General features: G+C 58.2%; 2 protein-coding genes across 2 annotated transcripts; both read right to left on the bottom strand.

The window, feature by feature from the left end:
* Positions 1–22: 22 nt before the first annotated feature.
* Positions 23–9464, bottom strand: LOC311161312 (F-box/WD repeat-containing protein 10-like; the record flags this gene model as incomplete). Its single annotated transcript, XM_084218798.1, has 13 exons — positions 23–861; positions 1751–1974; positions 2839–2997; positions 3781–3923; positions 4775–4926; positions 5441–5562; positions 5789–5989; positions 6361–6473; positions 6945–7073; positions 7991–8118; positions 8210–8278; positions 9135–9332; positions 9446–9464. 13 exons carry the CDS (start codon positions 9462–9464, stop codon positions 23–25), a joined length of 2496 nt encoding a protein of 831 aa, XP_084074924.1.
* A 1502-nt stretch (positions 9465–10966) lies between these two features.
* On the bottom strand, positions 10967–15945 carry LOC311161210 (cytochrome P450 2C5-like). Its single transcript, XM_084218572.1, has 10 exons — positions 15925–15945; positions 15451–15643; positions 14769–14931; positions 14279–14428; positions 13533–13693; positions 13212–13388; positions 12983–13124; positions 12395–12582; positions 11561–11702; positions 10967–11422 (listed from the first exon to the last, which is right to left on the bottom strand). The coding sequence occupies exons 2-10, from the start codon at positions 15631–15633 to the stop codon at positions 11229–11231; spliced, it is 1500 nt and encodes a 499-aa protein (XP_084074698.1). The 5' UTR covers positions 15634–15643; positions 15925–15945; the 3' UTR covers positions 10967–11228.
* Positions 15946–20768: the final 4823 nt, after the last annotated feature.

Raw genomic sequence — 20768 nt, 5'->3', positions numbered from 1 at the left:
TTGGCTGGACTGGGGGATCACCTCAGACAAATGTGTTATACCCAAGTTCTGGAGCAGGTGTTTTCGTCTCCCCAGTAAAAGAATCCACAGGTAGGCCTTTCATTTTCCTCAGCCAGGCTTTCCTTCTGGCTCTGTCTTTATCTTCCGTGGGCTTTGCCTGCTGTGCCTGATGCTGAGCTGCCATAGCTGCCTCGTGCAGCTCCTGCTCTGCTGTCAGGAGCCTGAACCCACTGTCCCTGCGGGAAGCGTGGGCACTGGAGGGCTCTGTTCTCCTGGGAGCTTCATTCCTCATCTCTGCAGCCGTGCCAGGCGTTGGTTGGATCAGCTCTGAAGAAGCTGTGCAGAGATGGATGAGCTGATGCCCATCTTTGGGACCAGGAGTGTCTTTCCCACGGCTGCTGGGAGTTTTCCTTTCTCCCAGTGAGCCACAGGACTTGGGATGTACAACACAGGGAGCAGGGATGGAGGATTTCACAGTGGGGCTGTGCAAAGAGTTCCTCAGCTTGAGCTGCAGCATTTTGGTTTCAAAGGGAGTTGAGATTTTTGTCATGGCCAGCGAATGGCTGTGCAGCCTGGCGCGCTGGAGCTGGGCTGCCCGCTCCTCCTGGTGCTGCAGGGGCGTTCTGGGCATTGGCAGCTCCTCGGGGCGCTGCTGCTGGGCCACCCTGGCCCTCGCAGAGAGCAGGCTGGGGCTGCGGCTGCCTGCGGCTGCCTTGCAGGAGCTCTGCAGCGTGCTGATCGTCAGGAGGAACTTGTCAGGGGACATGGGACTCCTTGGGTCCCTCTGGGGCAGCTCACACTCCAAAGTGGCCTCTGCCTCCTCAGGTGCAGAGGAAGCAGAGCCCTGTTCAGCTTCCTCACCTGTAGCCAAAAACAAAGCAATACATTTGGGGTTGGGAGGCTTTCCCACACACTGAAGAGCACAGTGCCACAGAATCACAGAATAAGCTGAGTTGGGAGGGACTCACCAGGATCACCCAGCCCTGCCCCTGGTCCTGCCCAGACCCCCAACAATCCCACCCTGCCCAAAGGCTCCTGGAGCTCTGGCAGCCTCGGGGCCGTGCCCATTCCTGGGGAGCCTGGGCAGTGCCAGCACCCTCTGGGGGAAGAACCTTTCCCTGAAATCCACCCTGACCCTCCCTGGCCCAGCTCCAGCTGTTCCCTGGGTCCTGTCTTTTACCAAGCAGAGCATCAGTTGGCATCTGCTGATCTGCTGGACAGCAGGAACCTTTTCCCATCGCTTTATCTGCAATACTCAGTTTGTGGAGCTGGAGGATTTGTCATCACACTGCATTGAATAGCTCTGACTAAAAACGAAGTAACATCACTGTGTTACAATTGAAAAGGTGCCTGTTTCTGTGCAGTTGCCTTTCCCAGTGATGGCAGATCCTGAATGTAGGTGTTCTCTCACTTTCTCGGGTGTTTGTAATGAATAATTCAAGCCCTGAATCAGCAGCATGCTTCCAAGCCCACCAGCTGTGCAAATATGAATACTACTACTGATTTCTGTCTTACTCAGTTGGAAAATGACAGTGCCTGTCTTGAAAAATGTGTTGAAGTTACACCAAACCCTTGTAAAAAGGCAGAAAGGTTTCACAGAAGCCTAGAAAATGACAGAACCATTGAAATGGAACAGCACATCTGCTCTTGACAACAGCAGAGTCTGAATATTGGCTGGGCTGGAGGCTGTGGCTGCTTGGTTTGGAACTCAGTTTAGAAAAGCCAGAAAAGAAGAGGCTCAGTGTGATACTTTTGGGTCTTCCACGGCTCTTTGGTGCCTGGCGAGATTTTGGGGACTTGTCTGGAGCTCGCTGCTGCTCTGCACCGGTGCCCGGGCGCTTCCCAGGGCTGTGCTTCCCCTTCTGGGACCTCCTGTCCTGCTTCGGCACCTCTCTGTCAGCGGGCAGGGAATAGTCCCACGCCACCTCCTCGAACTGGAGCAGCAGCAGTCTGCTGGGGGAGTTGACCACCACCCTGCAGGAGGGAGGGAAGAGCCATAAAAGCACAGGAATCACAGACACAGCAGGTCCTGCCTGAGGGGCTCCTGTGCAACACAAGCCCCAGGGCCTCCAACAGCTCTGAGAGCATCCTCTCCCCTGGAAGGAGCAGCAGCAATTGACCCCATCAATCAGACACTGCACATTTTAACTTGTGCCCTGTGTGAGTCTCTGGTGCTCTTTTCATTCAGCTCCACAGCAAAATTAATTTAAAAATAATTAGGATGAAAATTTCCAGCAGTGGACAGAGCTAGATCAGAGTAGTGCTTAAGGATGAAAGTACCTAACTGCAAATACCTTATTGTCAGGGACATTTAGGTGTGGATTGAAGGGCTGTGCTGGTCTGGTTGGGATGGCATTAATTTCTTCATAGCTGCCCCTTTATTGCTGTGTTTTAGAGCATGGCCAACCCAGCCCTCAAACCACAGCAATGTTTTACCCATTACTTCCACAGAAGCTGGGAGCCACCTTTAGTTAGAGTGGCAAAAGCGAATGAACCTGGAAGGATTTCTCATTATTGGCCTTTACAAAGAGGCTGTAGGTCAAGGGCAGGCAGAGACTGTCAGGTATTGCCTTGATTCCCTAACCTCCTAAGAATTTCTGAATTCAGCTTTACAGTTGGTCTGTATCTTCAGCTGTAGAGAAATAGGAAATTGTACATTGCTGAAGAGACTAAGGAAATCTCTTCAGCCATTGTGAACCAAAGCAGATTATTGAAGCAGTTAATAAATAGTGGAGCCCTTTAAAAGTTATTTGTGAGAAGGAAAAACACACAGTTCCTTACATTTCATGTAATCTACCAAATCTGGGTCAGAGCCAGCTGGCAGCTGCTGTCACCCACCTGTTTCCTGCGACACAGAGAGCAGACACAGGGTCCCCGCTGCCGCTGGGCTGCAGCACTTTGAGGCAGGTGCCAGTCAGGAAGTTGAATATCCGAATGCATCCATCAGCACAGCCACTGATGACTCTGAGGTACAGGAACTCCAGGGACAGGACTTCCCTGAAAACACACCAGGCGAGTTGGCACTTCCATGGTGCTTGCCCAAGGAGAAGAGGTCAGTGAGCTCCTTCAGCCTGCAGGAGAAGCAGAGCTCTGGCTGCAGCAACAGCCTGCACTGAGGAGCTGATCAGGACATTGCAAAGGTCTGACAGAGACCCCTCGGGTCCCTCCACGTCCAAACCAACAGCCCAGTGCATCCTTCCACGGGAAGGTGTCCCTGCCTGTGGCAGGGGGTTGGAATGAGGTGATCTTTAAGGTCCCTTCCAACCCAAACCATTCTGGGACTCTGTGATTCCATGCTCCCCATAGCAACCATATGGTCATGGCCATCTGCTGCATTTGAAATTTCAGGTTTATGTCCAGGAAAATCAATGAAAACCATACAATTCTCCAGTTTTCACAGTTCTAGATACAATTTAAGTCTGAGAGGATGGCGTAACACACAGTTGCTCAGCATGAAACCGGGCCACCTCTATTCCTGCCCAGGTGATGTGACACCCTGTGGCACACAGCGGGGGATCCTTGCAGTATTGGACTGTGCTCTGTCTGCCTTTAGTCATGCCTGGTTGTGATAAAGGGTTATGGGTTTGCATTTCAGGTTGTTCCAGGTCTTAACTGAAAATGCTGCTTGTGACAGAGCCTTTGAGATAAAGATTGGTGCAAGTGGGGACATTTCAAATCCTCAGACTGGCAATTAAGGCATTTTCTGGTCCTGTAAGGCACACTTTTTCTTTACAGTTTCAGTCCAGTGTTGAATAAACATGAAACACATCTGATTCCTACTTGGGATGGAAGAAGGCTATCAGGCATCTCCTAAATTTTCCCAACATGCTCCATCCCAGGGCATATCCATCACTGCTCCCTGTGACGAGGTGCCACTGGTCAAAGGACAAGCAGAGAACTGGGCCTTGGTGCCTCTCTAATGTCTGCAAAGTAAAAGAAGGTGCAACACAATCAGTAATTGGGATGTAAATCTGTCTGAGGTGTCCATGGCTTTCAGGACACCAGCCTGACATAGTTTTATAGTGTTATTGTACCAGTGTACCCCATGGATAACTGTGTTTGTTTTATAGTCACCGAAATGTTCTGGGCTTGGTGCTGCTGCTGAGCTCCTGGCATGGAATAGCATCCCTTTTCCATCTTTATTCCATGTGAGAAAGAGATGTTACTCCACTGAGACCTTTGTGCTCTCTGGAACGTTGTCCCAGCAGGGAAGAGGGGGCTGCCCTGGCTGTGGGGGAAGGGGCTCAGCTGGAGCTGGGAGATCTGGGCTATCTCTCCATTTCAGGGAAAGAGCTTCCCTCCTCTCCCAGGTATGGACTGACACTGATCCACTGATTCCTGGACGCCTGACCAGGGAATTCACAGACTCAGTGCTCCCACAGCTGCCCAGCTGCTGCAGCTCCAGAGGCTGCTGCTGAGAGCAAGGCTCCTGTTCTGGGCTGACCCTGGTGCCTCCAGCCCCAGGTCAGTGAAGCTCTCCCATCATCTCCCCAGGTTCAGAAGGTTTCTGTGGGAGCAGGGATGAACCAATCTACAGAGAGTGAGCAGGGATGGGGGTGAAGCTTATCACACCCTGCCTCAAAATCAGCAGCTGGTTGCAAGTCAGTTTTTTAATCATCTGCAGTTGCCTTGATTGGTTTAGACTGCTTTGGGGGTTGTTTGGGGGGATTAATTTCTTTTTTAGAAAGTCTTTTGCAAATGCAAAGAACTGTGCTGAACTAGCAGAGAATTGTGACCATTTAGCACAGAATTATCCACCCCGGAGGACACTCACCTTGATCAGGGCCCCTGTCTCAGCACTCCAGACCTTCACCAGCCCTCGGTGACCCCCACTGACCACGTGGGCTCCGTCCATCCTCACTGCCCCCACAGGGCTGCTGTGCATCAGCGTCATGAGGCATTTCCCACTCTTCAGGCTCCACACTGCTGGGGCAGCACGGAGGAGAATTAAAAATGCATCTGCCCCAGTGCTGAGTTTTGGGAGTACAACATGCATTAAAAAATACTACTGGCTTACAGTCAGACCTTGTACCTGCAGCTCTGTGAGGAGCTGAGTGTTGGCTTAAAAAGCATAATTGCATGGGAAACAATTTAAATGTGAAGTCCAGAAAAAGTACATCTTTTCCACCTTTATTCTATAAGGAAACATCTGGCAAAGCTGAAAGTTGATACCACTTGCCCAAGAGTTGGGATGGTATAACAGCCACAAAGCCATTAATTCTGAATAAAAGCAGGAATAATGAGAATTTAGTCCCTGACCCAATCAGAGACTGTGTGGGCACGTGTCCCCAGCTGTGACTCACAGCCTTCCCCCTGTGTGGCACTCCCCCCAGCCCCCTGCCTGTGGTTCTGCAGTGGTTCCCTCTGGCTGGGGGCTCCCAGTGTGCTGTCCCTCACCTTCCACCATGCCATCCCCAGCTCCCAGTGTGCTGTCTCTCACCTTTCACCATGCCATCCCCAGCTCCCGACACCAGGTGCTCCTGGTGGGAATGCAGGCAGGTGATGGTCGCATAGTGACCCGTGAAGGTTCTCACGCAGGCTCCACTGTGAATATTCCAGCACCTGCAGAGAGGAGAACTTTACAATTCCTTCCGTGTGGTTCCATTATTATTATTTCCCGTTTAATGTGCCCAAATCTGCTCCCCACACCAGGTTAAACCAGGAGCTGTTCCACTGAGGTGTCAGAGCAGTTGCAGCGGTCGAGTCAGGCTCAGCATTAAGGTTTGCCCCGTCCTTCCCTCTCCCCTCGCTGTGCCAGGCTGGGTGTCCTGGCACAGCCCCAGCTCACCTGATGCTGGGCTCCAGGCCGGCGCTGCTGAGCAGGAGCCCCCGGTCCTCGCGGAGGCACAGGGCTCTGACGGGCCCGGCGTGGCCGCGCAGCAGCCGCGGCTTCTCCTTCCCCCCGGGCACACGGAGCAGCCTCAGCCCCCTGCTGCCAGCGGCCACCCAGTCCCCACCGCTGTAGTGGGCTCTCCTCGTGCTGTCAGACCTGCCAGGGACGGTGCCTGAGTGAGCTTTAGCCAGCTGAGCATCGCCCTGCCTTCAGCTGGGCACGGCGGGCAGAGCTCCGCTGGTGAATCCTTGGCAGGGCACCACCATCCCTAAATCTGCAAATCCCCCTTTGTATCAGGGTGGGCAGAGGGGTGAGGGCTCCTCCCAGCCCCATATCCCTTGGGATACTCCATAGCCACCAACCCTTATTCCTTTAAAAACAGCTTATCTTGGCATCTTCATTTAAAAAATGGAGATTTCTTAAGGCTGATGCTGAGGGACCCTTCTCCAGCCCTCCAGGAGGATCACAGGGAATGGAACAGCTTTCCTAAAGCTGCTCTTGGCCCCACAGCCGGGCACTCTACTCACTGCTCCATGAGCACACGGGTCTTGTAGGGCCCACACATGACATTCCTCTCTTCCAGCTCGATCTTGTCAGTTTTCAGTTCCCGATAGGCTTCATGCAGACCCAGATCCTCTGTCTGATGGCAAGAGAAATAAGGAAAAGCAACTCAGAGAGGCAGGAATGCAGCATTATTGCATAGTATTGAACCTATCAGCTCTAGGGATGAGCCCAGCACCAACCCACAGCAAGGAAAACCAGAGTGCAGCAAAGACCCTGCTTAGTCCAGGGTTGTTCCCAGGCTGTGTTCCGTGGCATAAATGGAAGCCCTGAGATCTGCACCCTTTTTTGCGAGGGAAGAAGGCCCCTGGCCCCAGGATTGTGCCATGACTGGGGACACATGGGGATGAGGCAGAAGTTTGGGAATGCCTCCCAAACTCCCTCCCATGTGGGAAGGTGCTGAGCAAGCCCTGGTCCCTATGAACTGCTCAGGATGGGCCAATCCAAAGGCAGGAGTGGGAAAGAACGAAGCAATTCCAAATTCACTGAGCTGTCTCCCACGAGCTGTCCTCTCTCCTCCCCAAACACTGACATGCGGCATCCAACAAACCTTGGATTTACGCCTCTTCTTCTGCTCCTTGTCCTTCACTTCAGTGACCTCACCCTCATCATTTAACTGGGGAATTTGCACATCGACTCTTTTAGCATAGTTTGGCATGGTTTTTCTAGGACACAACTCCTGGAATAAACCAACAGAGGCAGGAGTTACTGCAGAGCCCACGCTGGCAGAGCGTGCTGCTCCTCTCCTCAGGATGCTGGGGCTCCCTGCAAAGCTGAGCTGCACTCTCTGCCTTCTCCTTGAGACCTGGCTTATAGTTAGCACTCTATCTACCTCAGGTTTAACTTCTGGTGAAAAATATTTGGTTTTTATTATTTTTTTCCAAAATCTAGTCTTAAGCTTTTAGTAAGCAGCAAGATTTTGAGCTCATCTCATCTTTGGCAGGCACTCAGTTGATTCAGAATTCAAACCCACTGAGATGGGAGGCTCTCAAAACACCTCGGTCAACACTCAAGATTCATTTTTAGCCCGTGAAACCTTCCCTGAAGCCTTTTCTGAAGGCCAGCACAGAGTTTCTGTGCTCCCTTCACAACCCAAAGCAGCAGAGGCTCCAGACTGTCTCTTGGGGGAGGCTCCTGCACCCCTTGCTCTGTCTGTGGCAGGTCCTGCTGGCCAGGCCAGCCCTGTCCCAGGAGTTCTGCATTCCTGCATTCCAGCCACCGCCCCCAGCTCCTCACAAAGACACCTTGCATGTCCCGTGCCCTGTGTGGAGCAAGTGAAACTCATTCCTGAGCTGCCTTGGGAGCTGTTGTAGCTCTGCCCAACGTCCGCCACCTCTGGAAGTTTTCATAGTGACCAAAGCCTGCTTTCCTGAAGAATGTTTGGATGCAATTTTAGAGTCTCAGGCTCTCTAAAGGAGACTAAAAGCTGTTCTTGAGACAGTGTGAAATGTCACGTGGCTTTGCTCTGGAGGTGGAAGGGCCATGGCAGAGCTGGGGGGCAGCCTCTGGTACAGGAATTCCCATTTAACAGCTCGGGCAGCAGCAAATTGCCTCTTTTAAAAGTGCATAATAATGGCAGGAGCCCAGGTGTCCCACCTGCAGATGCAGGAGGCTCTTCTGGACTGCTCTCTGACCCTCCTTGTCCTGCCGGACCCTCCTGACCAGGAACTCCCAGTGACCATTCACAGCAGAGCAGGCATCCAGGGATTTCTGATCCAAAAGCCCTGGGAAGTTAAAGAGACAGGCTGGCTGATCCCCTCTGGAAACCACTCCTTACCCTTAGGGGAAACCTCTGGAAAATCAGAGCAGCTTTACCCAGGATGGCCATGGACAGCTGGAATGGCAGGGCACGAGTAAAGTCCTTGGGGTGGCTGCCGTCAGAGCCTGATGACAGAGACGCAGGAACCATGGTGACATCTGCACCAGCTGGGGACAAAGGTGAGCTGTCCCCTGCATCGGGACCTTCCTGCCAGGGCACTCAGCGGTTTGGGGCCAGAAGCACGTTCTGGTGCTTGGCCACCTGGAAAACAGGGAATTTACAGGCCTGGAAGTGCTCGAGTTTTGGTGCCATGGACAGCACCGCTGCCAGCAGGGCCCTGGAAGAGCTGGGTGGTTTTTAACTCATCCCTTTGGCACCGTGCAAGTGACAGGAAAGTGCTGGGAGCGCTCCTGCTCTGCAGGACAGCTCGCAGCAGCGGGGGTGAGGGACAGGCTGACATCTCTTCCCCCTCATCCCTGCCCTGGGTGGTGGCGAGGGCTCCTCCCTTGTGCAAACAGCAGGGAGGGATCAGCAGGGAAGGTGACAGCCCCAGGGGATCAGCACGGGAGGTGACAGCGTCCTGTGGATCAGCACGGGAGGTGACAGCCCCAGGGCATCAGCAGGGGAGGTGACAGCCCCAGGGCATCAGCAGGGGAGGTGACAGCCCCAGGGCATCAGCAGGGGAGGTGACAGCCCCAGGGGATCAGCACGGGAGGTGACAGCGTCCTGTGGATCAGCACGGGAGGTCACAGCCCCAGGGCATCAGCAGGGGAGGTGACAGCCCCAGGGAATCCGCACGGGAGGTCACAGCCCCCAGAACATCAGCACGGGAGGTGACAGCCCCAGGCTCCAAGGGGCACAGCAGTGCCAAGGACATGGCACCGATTTGCTGAGAGCAGGGGAAAACCTCTGCTCCATTTCCAGCAGTACGAGTTCGACTGGAGCTGTGACATTCGGAAGGAAAGGAGGGGAGCCGCTCACCTGCCCGGGGCTCCCCGCCACCGCCGCGACAGTTACCGTAACCTCCAACCGCCGCCGCGATGCTGCCAGGAGCCCGCGGGCACAGCCCCGCAGCAGGCGGCGCCGGGGACGGGCGGGACGGGGATGTCGGGGTGATGGGGGATGTCGGGGTGATGGGGGATGTCAGGGTGATGGGGGATATTGGGGTGCCAGGGGATACTGGGGGATGTTGGGGGGTGTTGGACGATGTCGGGGTGGTGGGGGATGCCGGGGTGTTGGACGATGTCGGGGTGGTGGGGGATGCCAGCAGCCCCCCCGGGATGGGCACCCACAGTCAGGGCAGGGCACCATGCCAGCCCTGAGCGCAGCTGGGCTGGGCAGTGGCACAAATGGCATGGAACGCCCCAGAAAGCGGAGCACGGGTGGCCTTTGGACACCTGTGTGGTTCCAAACCCGTGTTTGGTTTTGGACGCAGGAGCTCAGAGGTCACCCAGTTCACAGGCACAGTGCTGACCCAGGGCTTCAGGCAGAGATTGAGCAAAGGCTTCAGTCACACACATTTTTGGCAGGTGGCTCTGCCTGCCTGAGCTTCCCCAGATTAAGAAAAGAGCAGATTTAGTCATCTAAAAGTCACAAATGCACTCAGAGTGAGAGTAAAGGCTGGTTTGTGCATCATTTGGGACAAGGCACCCCAAGACTAACCGCATCCTGATGTCACCTCCCTCCAACAGGGCACAGCCACCTCCCCCACAGAGTCCCTGCTGCCCCCTCCCCATGCTTGCAGGAGCACCCCAGCAAGGCAAACCCCACCAAAACCAGCTCTGAGACCCCTGGAGAACACCAATCTTCACCATACCCTGAAATCCAAGGTGTCACAGGGTCCCCAAGCCCCCGTTCTGACACGACCCTCTGCAGCACCCTCACCCCAGACAGGGGGAACGGGAGGGCTGGGGGCACAGCCCACCCTGCCAGATCCCCTCAGGACCCCCAGAGTGACTCCAGCAGCTGCACACGGAGCTGAACTGGCTCCTGAGGGCAATTTCTGGAGTTAAATACTGATGTGCAGGAATCAGAGAAGAGCAACCCAGCAATGAGATAACAAGCGTGTGTTTTTGGAAGGTGAGAGAACTGGAATCATTCAGCCTGGGGAAGAGATTCCAGGGAGACCTTAGAGCCCTCTCCAGTACCTGAAGGGTCTCCAAGAGAGCTGAGAGGGACTTGGGACAAGGAACTGAAGTGGCAGCTCAAAGGGGAGTGACTTCAAACTGCTGCAGGGCAGGGTTAGATGCGATATTGGGCAGAAATTCCTCTCTGTGAGGGAGCCCAGAGCAGCTGGGGCTGCCCTTGGATCCCTGGCAGTGCCCAAGGCCAGGCTGGACACTGGGGCTGGGAGCACATGGGACAGTGGGAGGTGACCCTGGGACAGTGGGAGGTGTCCCTGCCATGGCAGGGGTGGGGCTGGATTGATGCCTGCGTGATTTCCTGGCTCGAGCTGTTCTGGGAAAGGCAAAGGCACCCCAGGAAGAGACATGGAGCTGGAATCCTGTGTCTGGGAGGCCTGCACTGGGAAGAACTGGATGCAAGAGGCACCACAAGTGTTCTTATAAACACCAGCATCCTGTTGTGATGGTTATTTTTATTGCTCTGAATCCTTCACCAAACTGAGGGAACCCCCTGCCCAGCCAGGAGCCCCAGGGAGCCCTGACACGATTGGGGATGGGATGGGATGGGATGGGATGGGATGGGATGGGATGGGATGGGATGGGATGGGATGGGATGGGATGGGATGGGATGGGATGGATGGGATGGGATGGGACGGGACGGGACGGGACGGGATGGGATGGGATGGGACGGGATGGGATGGAGGTGGGGATGGGGATGGGGGATGGGGGAGGAGAAGCACTGCCACATTCCTTGTGTTCCTGGCACGGGGAGGGAAGGTCTGGGATCAGGCTACTCATGGAGCTGGTGGCACAGGTCCCTGACAGTCCTCAGAGGAGAAGCTCCAAGCCCAAAGTGTCCCTCCTGTGGTGGTTGTGCCCTTGTGGCCACAGGGCTCACTCTGGGGCAGGGGTGGAGGCCCTGGAGAGCCTTTCCTTGTGCTGCTCTCCCAGCTTAGGAGGACACCGAGCGTGGGAGAGCAAAGAACTTGCCCGGGATCGCCCTCCTCTCGATCTCGAGCCACAGGGAGAACAAATCCAGCTCCCTGTGCTCCGTGGCCAGCTGGAAGGTGAAGCTCTGCAGCAGCGTGGTGAGGAACAGGAAGAGCTCGATGCGGGCCAGCGCCTCCCCCGGGCACATCCGCTTCCCTGGGCACGAGAGAGGGGTGGCCCCGGTGGGGAACGAGGGGACAGGAGGGTGGGCAGGCAGCCCCTGGGGACAGTGGCACTGTGGGTGCCCGTGCTGGCACTCCTGGGCAGGGGGCTGGCAGGCGGGGCAGCACTGACCTGCTGAGAATGCCATGAAGGCCTCGCGCTTCCTGAACTCGCCCTTCTCATCCAGGAAGTGCGTGGGGTCCACTTTTTTGGGGTTCTCCCACTGGGTTGGATCCGAATGCACAGAGGAAATTACCGGAATAACTGGAGTGCCCTGTGGGAGAGGGATGGGGCAGGGATGGGAGGAGGGACGTCAGTGCCACACCTGGGCTCTGCTGGGGTGGATTGGTCAGGGGGGAGCACCCAGGGGACACGGGGGAGGCTGGGTGTGCACCCCAGCACCCAAGCAGGTTCCCATGGGGAGGCAGCCTGGATTGGTGACTCTGTGCCACTGAGACAAAGGACCTGGGGCTCTGCTGTCCCCACAGACCTGCCACAGGACACAAATTACTAAATTATTCCTGTGGATTTCTGTTAAAGCCCCTCTCACTGCCCCAAATCCGAAGGCAGGAGATGTCCCCTCAGGGTGGGTTTTGCTCACAGTGCTCCTGGTCAAACCAGGCAGGGTGGCTGTCCCCACATCTGCCGAGGGCTGGGGGGTCTGGCCTGGCCCCCCCCCCCCCCCAGGCTGGGTCCTGCTCCAGCCCCACAGCCCTGCACAGCTCCACGGGGGGAAGAGCTGTTTTCCAGAATGGGCAAGGAAGGGACAGGGGCTGTGGGCACGACAGGCAGACACTCACATGCCTCCACTCTGAAATGACCCTCTGAAAGGTCATTGTTACCTAGGATTGGGAAAGGCCCGGGACCTTCCCACGTGGGTAAACAGTCCAAGGACAAAGGCAAATTGCACTGAAGGCCCTCTGCCACCTCTGCTGTGCAGACAGAGGCCCGGGGCCGGCCCGGTACCTTGGGGATGGTGTAGCCCCGGAACAGGACATCCTGCGTGGTCATGCGCGGGAAGTTCTCGATGCGGGTCTTGTGGAAGCGCTGCAGCTCGTGGATCACGGCGTTGGTGTAGGGCATCCGCAGCTTGTCCTCCGTGCTGGGGGCACGGCCAGTGCCCACCACGGCATCGATCTCCTCCTGCACCTTGGCTGGGGACAGCAGCGGGCTGGGTGCCTGCCGGGCAGCCTCCCCAGGTTCTTACTGGCCTCCACGGGCACTTACCCTGAACCCAGGGGTGGGACAGAGGGGGAGCAACCTACCCTAATCCCTTGTAAAGCCCAAAACAGTCTCTGCCCTCATCCCTCCCTCATCAGGCAAGCTCAGAGCATGTCCCACAGGCCAGTCTGGGGCCACCTGCACGGGCAGGGATAGAGCACAGGGAGGAGCACCCGGATCCCCCTGGCCTGTGGGGGTCTGTGTCTAACGGCTCCCACCCTCGGGTGACCTGCAGGATGATTTGGGTCTGCCCACAGTGGGACCCTCCAGGGCTGGGACCCTCTGCCCCTAGAGCACCCCGGGCACAGGAGCAGCTGTGTTTTGCTGCTGTACCTTGGATGTGGGGGTGCTTTGCCAGCATCAGCAGGAAGAACACCAGGGTGTTGCTGGTTGTCACCGTCCCAGCCCCAAAGAGGTTGAACACTGACATGATCAAGTCTTCCTGGCTGTACATGTTCTCTGGGCTGTCCTTCTCCTGCAAGAAGGTGTGGTGGGGAGGGATTCAGTGTTGTCTGGTGATCCTGCAGGCTGCAGCCAGGCTGGAGGGCAGCCCCCCCTCTACCTTCTCTGCTCTTATCAGGAAACAGTCGATGTAGTCCCGGGGGCTGCTGGAGTCCAGGGTCAGCTGGTGGAACTGCACCTTCTCCTGGATGTGGTCCTTCAGCTTCTGGCAGTCGGCCAGGACCTTCTTGTGCGGCCCCGGGAGCCGGTCCATGATGCTGGGGAAGGTGTTGTACACCTGGGGCACAGGGAGGGGGCACGGCAGGGCTCAGCTTCCCGGGCACAGCCCCTCCCTCACAGCCACGCTGGCCCCCACAGGCAGGGAGCATCCTCAGCCCCCTGGGGCAGCAGACAGAGGGTGCTGAGCACGTCAGGCTCCCACCTTGGCCACGGGGGACAGGAAGAAGCTGATGTAGTTCCCGATGGCGTTGAGCAGCTCCAGGAAAGCCGCGTCGTTGTAGCTGTAGCGGCTGCCAAAGACCACGGAGCAAATCACGTTGGACACGGCGTATCTGAACATGGTCATCGGCTCAAAGGCATTGCCTGCAGCCACCAGAGGAGAGAAAAGCACCAAAAAGTCACCAGTTATTTATCTGTTTAAAGGCAGAAAACACCCCTTCCCCCCACTCTGAACCCCTGGTTTTGGACCCTGGCTGATCTGCGGGACCTGGCAGCCCCAGCAAAGAGCCCTCCTGAGCTGAGGGCTCCTCCGTCCACCTCCCCTGCCACAGCCTGGACTGAAGCACAGGCACCTGCAGGAAGCCCCAGGAGGTGTGTTGGCAGGAGCTGGGTTTTGCTGGAGAGGAGGAAATCCGCCCCGAGTCAGCGGGGCAGTGTCCTACTGGGCCCACACAGTTCTGCTCCCTATTCCTGCTCTCCCAGCAGGGAATGCTCCTTGCTTGTGGCCATCCCTGCAGCAGTTCAGAGCAGGATCTCCCTCCTGGCACTTCAGCCGTGCCTGTAGCACATTCCTGCAGCTCCTGCGTGGGGTGGGGCTGGATCTCAGCCCTTCCCTGCGGGGGTCACCCACACCGGGCCCTGCAGACAGCTTGGGGCCACACACGTCCCATGGGGCCCTTGTGCGTCCTCTGCCTGCCACAGGGCCAGCAAGGACAGGAGCCACGTCACCTTTGAGCTTTGCCAGCAGCTCCACCAGGTGCTGAGCCTCCTGCTGCACCTTCTGGGACATGGAGCTCTTCCCCATGCCAAAGTCCCGCAGGGTGCTGAGTGTGAACCTCCGCAGCTCCCGCCACTTCTTCTCATTGTTGGAGACAAATCCTGGAGGGGCACAGAGCAGATCAGCCCCTGCCCACCCTGCTGCTCCCCAGGGGTGGGAGCCCTGCTCTGAGCCAGGCTGAGGAGCAGCAGAGCAATAAGCCAGGGGACAATGCAGGTGTGCACGGTGTCCAGGAAAGGATGAGGATCTCTAGAGCAGCTCAGAACAAAGCTGGAACTGCCTAACTGGAATTAATGCTGTCCTTGCCCTTGTCGTAGGACTTGAAGGGTCTTGCAGAGCAGGCAATGGGTGTTTGAGGTCTCGGGTGCTGAGCCCTTCCCTGGACTAGGGGTGTGGCCATCTGCTCACCCAGATGGACCCAGGAGAGGTCCAGGCACTCACCGTAGTCTTTGGAGAGCTGCATCAGGAGGGGGATGGAGGGTCTGCCCCCAAACTCCTCGGAGTGTCCCACCAGGGCGTCCTTCACCGCCTCGTACCCGCAGAGCACCACCATGGGCTTCAGCCCCAGCCACACGGTGAAGATGGGCCCGTAGGTGCTGCTGAGCTGGGGTGGGGGGCTCTGTGAGCCAGGGTCCCACACCAGTTCATTCACTCCATTTCAAACTGGGGCTCAATCCCACAGCACTGGTGAATGTGGGCCCCAGCAGGGAGGGGAAGAGCCTCCCTCAAAGCTGTGACCTCCTCCCACTCCCAGCCCTGTCCCTGTCCCTGTCCCTGTCCCTGCCCCGGGGGGTTTTATCCCAGCGCCACTTTGGGGTTCAAAGCATCATCTCCAAGAGCAGCTCTGGACAGTGGCAGCACTGCAGCCCTTGAGGGGCATTGTCACCACGTGGGTGCTTTACAGGAGAAAGGCTTCAGTAACAGGGTTGATTCTGCTCCCAGCAGAATTCCGGTAATTCTGGTAGAGCAAGAGTTGAGGGAGGCAAGAAGAGAAAAGAAAGGTAGGAAGAGTCAGCCGTGGGATTCCCCTTTAATTTTGGCACGGGACTTTTCCTGCTGTCTGTCCTGCTGTCCTGCAAATGGGTCCAGCACGGCCACTTGTCCCTTGTCCCTTGTCCCTTACCTTCTCGTAGTGCCTGTAGAGCGGCATGACATCCTTCTGCCACAGGTTGCCCAGGATGGGCCACGGAGCTGGGCCAGGAGGCAGGAGGCTCCTCTTGGGGACACTCCTCCAGACCAGGAACCACAGGACGGAGAGGAGGAGGAGGAGCAGAGTGACGAGCAGCCCGGCCGAGCCAGCGTCCATCCTCACCGTGCTGCCGAGAAGGGAAAGAAACAAAGGAATTGCAGGGAAAACTGCAGAGAGCAGAGCAGAGAGTGCTGTGTGAGCCCTCCCTGCTCGATGCAGCGCGGCCCGTGCCGAGCACCAGGGGCTCCGGGCTGCTCGGGGACCCGAGGCGCTGCTTTGTCCGGCCGGGCCACGCCTGTCCCCGCTGGCTGTGACAGAGGCTCGGAGCCTGCCGGGCGCTGGGAGCTCTGTGAGCCCGCGGGAGCCCTGGGGAGGCGGTGACTGTCCCCTGCCGGCCTGCTGAGTCACCTTTGCTCGGTGCTCCCTTGTTGCGGCACGCGGAAGAAGAAGATGTCGCTGTCGCTGTCCTGGCCAAGCCTTTCATGTCCCTCCAGTCGTTGCTCCATTGGTCACTGTGTGGTTCACCAGGGCAATGACTCAGGAGAGGCTGCTCTGGTAAACAGTGGCAGATGGGACACCGTGCCTGGCCACACACCTGTGGGGTTGCAACGTTCCACCAAACTCCTTTCTGGTGGAAAATGGATCAGAAAATAGAAAATCTGCTTTTTTCTGATATCTTTTGGGGCTCCTCTTGGGCTTTGGTGGAACATCAGCCCAAGGTGGTGTGGTTGTTGGAGGTGTGGGTTAACTCTTTCCTCTGCATTGCTCCTCCAGTGTGCATCTTGCTCTGAGCAGCTGCACATCTGGCTGCACACGAACACATCTGGCACAGGCACAGTGACCCCACCTCCAGGCTGAGCGAGCTGGGCACTGGCCAGCTGCCAGGAGAGGATGGCATTCCCTCCAGAGGAGAAGAGGGAGGAGGTTCTGTCCATGCTGGTCCCTGCCAAGGAAGGAGCCCCTCAGCAAGGGGAATTCAGTGGTGCTGGCAGAGAGGAGCCTGACCTGCTGCACTCCCCTGGAGCAGCCAGGCTCAGCGGTGACAGCGACACTGAGGCAAGGGATGTTACCCTAATGCCACTTTCCCACTGGCATCCCAAACCCTCCGAGGTGCTCTGCTCCCCCAGGATGGAGGGTGTGTGAACACCTCTGCTCCCCCGGGATGGAGGGTGTGTGAACACCTCTGCTCCCCCACGATGGAGGGTGTGTGAACACCTCTGCTCCCCCAGGATGGAGGGTGTGTGAACACCTCTGCTCCCCCAGGATGGAGGGTGTGTGAACACCTCTGCTCCCCCAGGATGGAGGGTGTGTGAACACCTCTGCTCTCCCAGGATGGAGGGTGTGTGAACACCTCTGCTCCCCCAGGATGGAGGGTGTGTGAACACCCCTGCCTGCCCTGTGGGATGGAGGGTGTGTGAACACCTCTGCTCCCCCAGGATGGAGGGTGTGTGAACACCTCTGCAGCACGTTCCAGGCTGTCCCCTCTGTCAGCCCAGGCTGAGGCAGCCCTGGCAGCCGCTCTCCATGAGGCCCAGACCCCTTAATGGCTGAGCTGGGAGTATTTTTGGTTGCTCTTAATAATGCAGCAGCACTGCTGAGCAGAGCCTGGCTGTAATTACGGGGCCAGTGTCATTTGTCATCAGTGTCACCCTGCTGGCTGCCAGGGAGCTGCAGGGCAGTGTGATGCCAACGGCCCTGTCACAGCCCCGGGGCTGTGATCCCGTTGATGTCCCAGCCCTAGTGACAGCCCTGGGCACTGAGTGGGGCTCTGGCCTTTGGTACCTGCAGGTCCAGCCTGCACCCTCTGGGATCTCAGCACAGCAGGGCTGGGTCCTTCCTTCCTCCATCTCCACGTCCCAGCTCAAGCAGACAGACAGGCCAGGCTTTCCAAGGCGTGCAGATGGGCCAGGCTTTCCCAGGCATGCTCATCCCACGAGCAGCACGAGCCTTTCCCCAGTGCCAGCACATTTCTCCTGCTTCGTGAAACATCTCAAGGGTCTCTGGGAGCCCTGTGGGACACCAGGGGTGGGATCTGCTGTGGGTGTGAGGCAGCCAGGTGGTTCTGCGTCCGCTCTTCCCAAGCAGGAAGATGTAATTCAAGAGGAAGATAAAGCAATCCTCACTTTCCCTCAATAAATACCATCAAACACCTGCTCCTGGTTCTAAGTGTGAGGGAGCAGCAGCAGCGCTGATCTGCACAGGGGTGGCACAGCACAGCAGAGCACAATCCCGGCTTTGGGAACAGGCGTGGGAAGGGTAATGGTTAATGATGGACAGGCAGCTTTCACTTGGATCCTTTGGTGGCTGGAACCACGAGAGCCAGACGCTCTGCCTGAGCAGAGTCTGCCTTCCCTTGGATCCTCCCGCGGCTGGATCCACGAGAGCCAGACGCTCTGCCCGCTGATCAGGGGCTGCGCAGAGGCAGAGGAGCCGCTCTGGGCGCGGTGCCTGCGGGATCCCTCCCCAGTGCCTGCGGGATCCCGCCCCTGCAGAGCCGTGCACCTCACGTCAAGATGCCCGAGGCCACTGACCCCGTGTGAGGCCAGCGGGATGCCAGGGATGCCCTCACACTCGGGAATGCCCCGCTGGAGCGGGTCGTGCCCGCGGGCACAGCCCCTCTGCCCCCGGGCAGGGAGCGATCCGCAGCGCCGCGCCCGGGATGACAAATGATGAAGAGATAATTAAACTTTCCAATAGCATTTTAATTTCCGATCCCCCCACTGCTTCCCCTGCTGCCCATCTGAGCGGTGGTGGGCGTGAGGAGGGAAGGGTGGCTCTGGGAGGTTTGCAGCTGCACCAGGCACTGTCCAAAGAGCCTGCAGTAATTAATTGCTTAATTAGCCAGCATTCATTCATTTATCCCTGCTGTAATTCCCTGGAGAGCGAGGCTGGCTGCAGCAGGGGGCTTGTGGTGGGTCTGGATTATGGGCGCAATTCCAGGAAAGGAGCCTGCAGCCCTCCCTGAGCCTCACTCCTCACAGGACCTGGGCCCAGCTCCCACTTCTCCATAAACAAGGCTCTATTCCTAAGCCATGTTTGGAGAGGGCAAATCTTGCCCTGTGCTCACGGAAATGAGCCGAGCCTTGTCCCTGGTGGTGAGAAGGATCCCAGCCGGATGGCAGGGAGCTGTTGGGAAAATCACCCGAAGGATGTGGAATACAGGGGATTCCTTAGAGCAGCTGCACTGCCCTGAAACCTTCCCGACCTGCTGTTTGCCTTCCTGCAATAATTACAGAGAGGAGAAAAAATCCCCCCTTCTCCTCTGCTGCCTGGCCAACCCCCCAGGTCCTTACCCGGGACACGGGGCTCCTTTGCTCCCCGTTTGTGTATTTATCACATCCATAAACCTCATTACGATGCCTTCATTCGATGAGAGGAGAAATCAGCGCTCCACGCCGGGGGTGATGCTCACACCCTCCCGAGCAGCTCCGGGAGAGAGGCACCCACCGGGGGAGCCGGGCTGGGGACCGGGCACGGCCCCGTGTCCCTGACGGTGGCACCGGGAGCTGCTCCTGGCCAGCAGCTTCCTCCGCATTTCTGTGCCCGGTACCAGCTCTGGCGGCTGCGTCTGGAGCCCCGGCGGGCAGGCTGGGGCTCGGTGAGCCCTGTGCCACCCTACAAACCACCCGCAGGGCTTCGGGGGGACAAGAGGCTCCGGCCGCCTCTGCCGCTCCTCCTCACGGGCCAGGTCCGCCCTCCCGGAGGATGGAGCCCCGGGATCTGCGCGGCAGGCAGGGAGCGGGCACAGCCCCGGCCGAGCGGGGCAGCTCCGGTGCCATCTGTCACCCGGTGCCACGGGCACGGCCGGGCCAGGTGGCAGATGGCAGGTGGAGCGGGGCTGCTCCTCCCGCGGCACAGCCCGTGCCAGGCACAGCCCGTGCCGGGCACAGCGGCCAGCTCCAGTCGGGAGAGGGGAGCACAGGGATGCTGCAGGCCCGGGCAGCCAGCCCTGCTGCCGGGGAATTCGCTCCTGCCCGGTGCAGGTGATTCACACTGCACAGGGACTGAAACACGGAGCGCACAGCCTGGTGCCTCCTGGGCTGGGCTGGGGTCCTGCAGAGGTTGCAGGCTCGTGCTCCTGCACAGCTCAGCTAGAACACAGCAGGGGTTTGGTGGTGGTCTCTTGTCCCCACCAGCCCAGGGATAAGGGGTGGGAGCAGCTCCCGGGCCGTGCCCCCTGCTCCCCTCCTCCCTTTCCCCATTTTCCTGTGGCAGGGATTGCACAGACACCGCTTCCATCCCACCCTTCGTTATCTCAGCAGCAAACAGGGAAATGTGATTAAAGCCTCTCACAGGGAGCTTTTCAGCCTGTGGAAAGGCCGTGAGCTCCCTTGTGCCCGGAGAGCACCCTCGGGTGTCAGCAGCACGGCCGGGCCGTGGCTCCTGCTGCCTCCACCCCACGGCGCCCGGCAGAGCCCGAGGGGAGGCCGGGGGGATGTGACAGCTGCTGGTGGCGTGTCCGGGGAGCAGGCGGGGCAGGAGGCAGGGTGCGGGGCAGGAGGCAGGGTGCGGGGCAGGAGGAGCCTGCGCCGCTCCCGCCAGCGCTGCTCCCTCACACGCTTTGCGCTGAAATTCGCGGCCCTGACGTTAATTGGCTTTGACCCATCTGGGCCGACGCTATCACATCCTGGAGGTTCAGCGGCCCCGACATGCTGGGATGGACGGGAGGGGACAGCCCTGTCACCGTGTGAAGGAGGGAGGGCTCGAGCCAGAGGTGCCGGGCACTCGGAGTGACCTTATTGGCAGCGCGGGGCTGGTGAGGGCGGAGAGGATCCGCCCTGACGGGGATTTGGAGCTGCCTCTGGGCCAGGGGGAGCTGGGCAGCGTTACTGTGTCCTACAGGGATTTGCTCGGTGCTGTCCGTGAGTGTCGCCCTCCCTGTGCCCGTACAAGGACCATCTTGCTGGCACCAAGGTGGGAACCACGGCTCAGAGCCGTGCTGCTCCCCGTCCCTCTTCAAAGCAGCCAGAATTCCCTGCCCACCCCCGGACACCACAGAAAATATCTGCCTTTTCCATCCCGCAGTAATGGTGCCATTTAGAATGGAAAATCGGGGAGAGGAAGTGCTGAGCCTGCAGCAGCTGATGCCCGGGGAGATGCCAGGAGCTGCCGGGCTCTAAAACATTCCCAGATCCTGAGAGAGCCGTGTGGGGCAGCAGCATTCCCGGGAGGAAAGGGCCCACACTGGGCATCAGCAGAGGCTTTGGGTTCCTGCAGCAGGAGCCCGCATCCCTCAGCCCCATCCCTGGGCA

Source organism: Fringilla coelebs (assembly GCF_963513975.1).
Source record: "Fringilla coelebs genome assembly, chromosome: 19".
Taxonomy (NCBI): Eukaryota; Metazoa; Chordata; class Aves; order Passeriformes; family Fringillidae; genus Fringilla; species Fringilla coelebs.
Note: the sequence above shows the minus strand (reverse complement) of the source record. Positions and strands in the feature narration are given on the sequence as shown.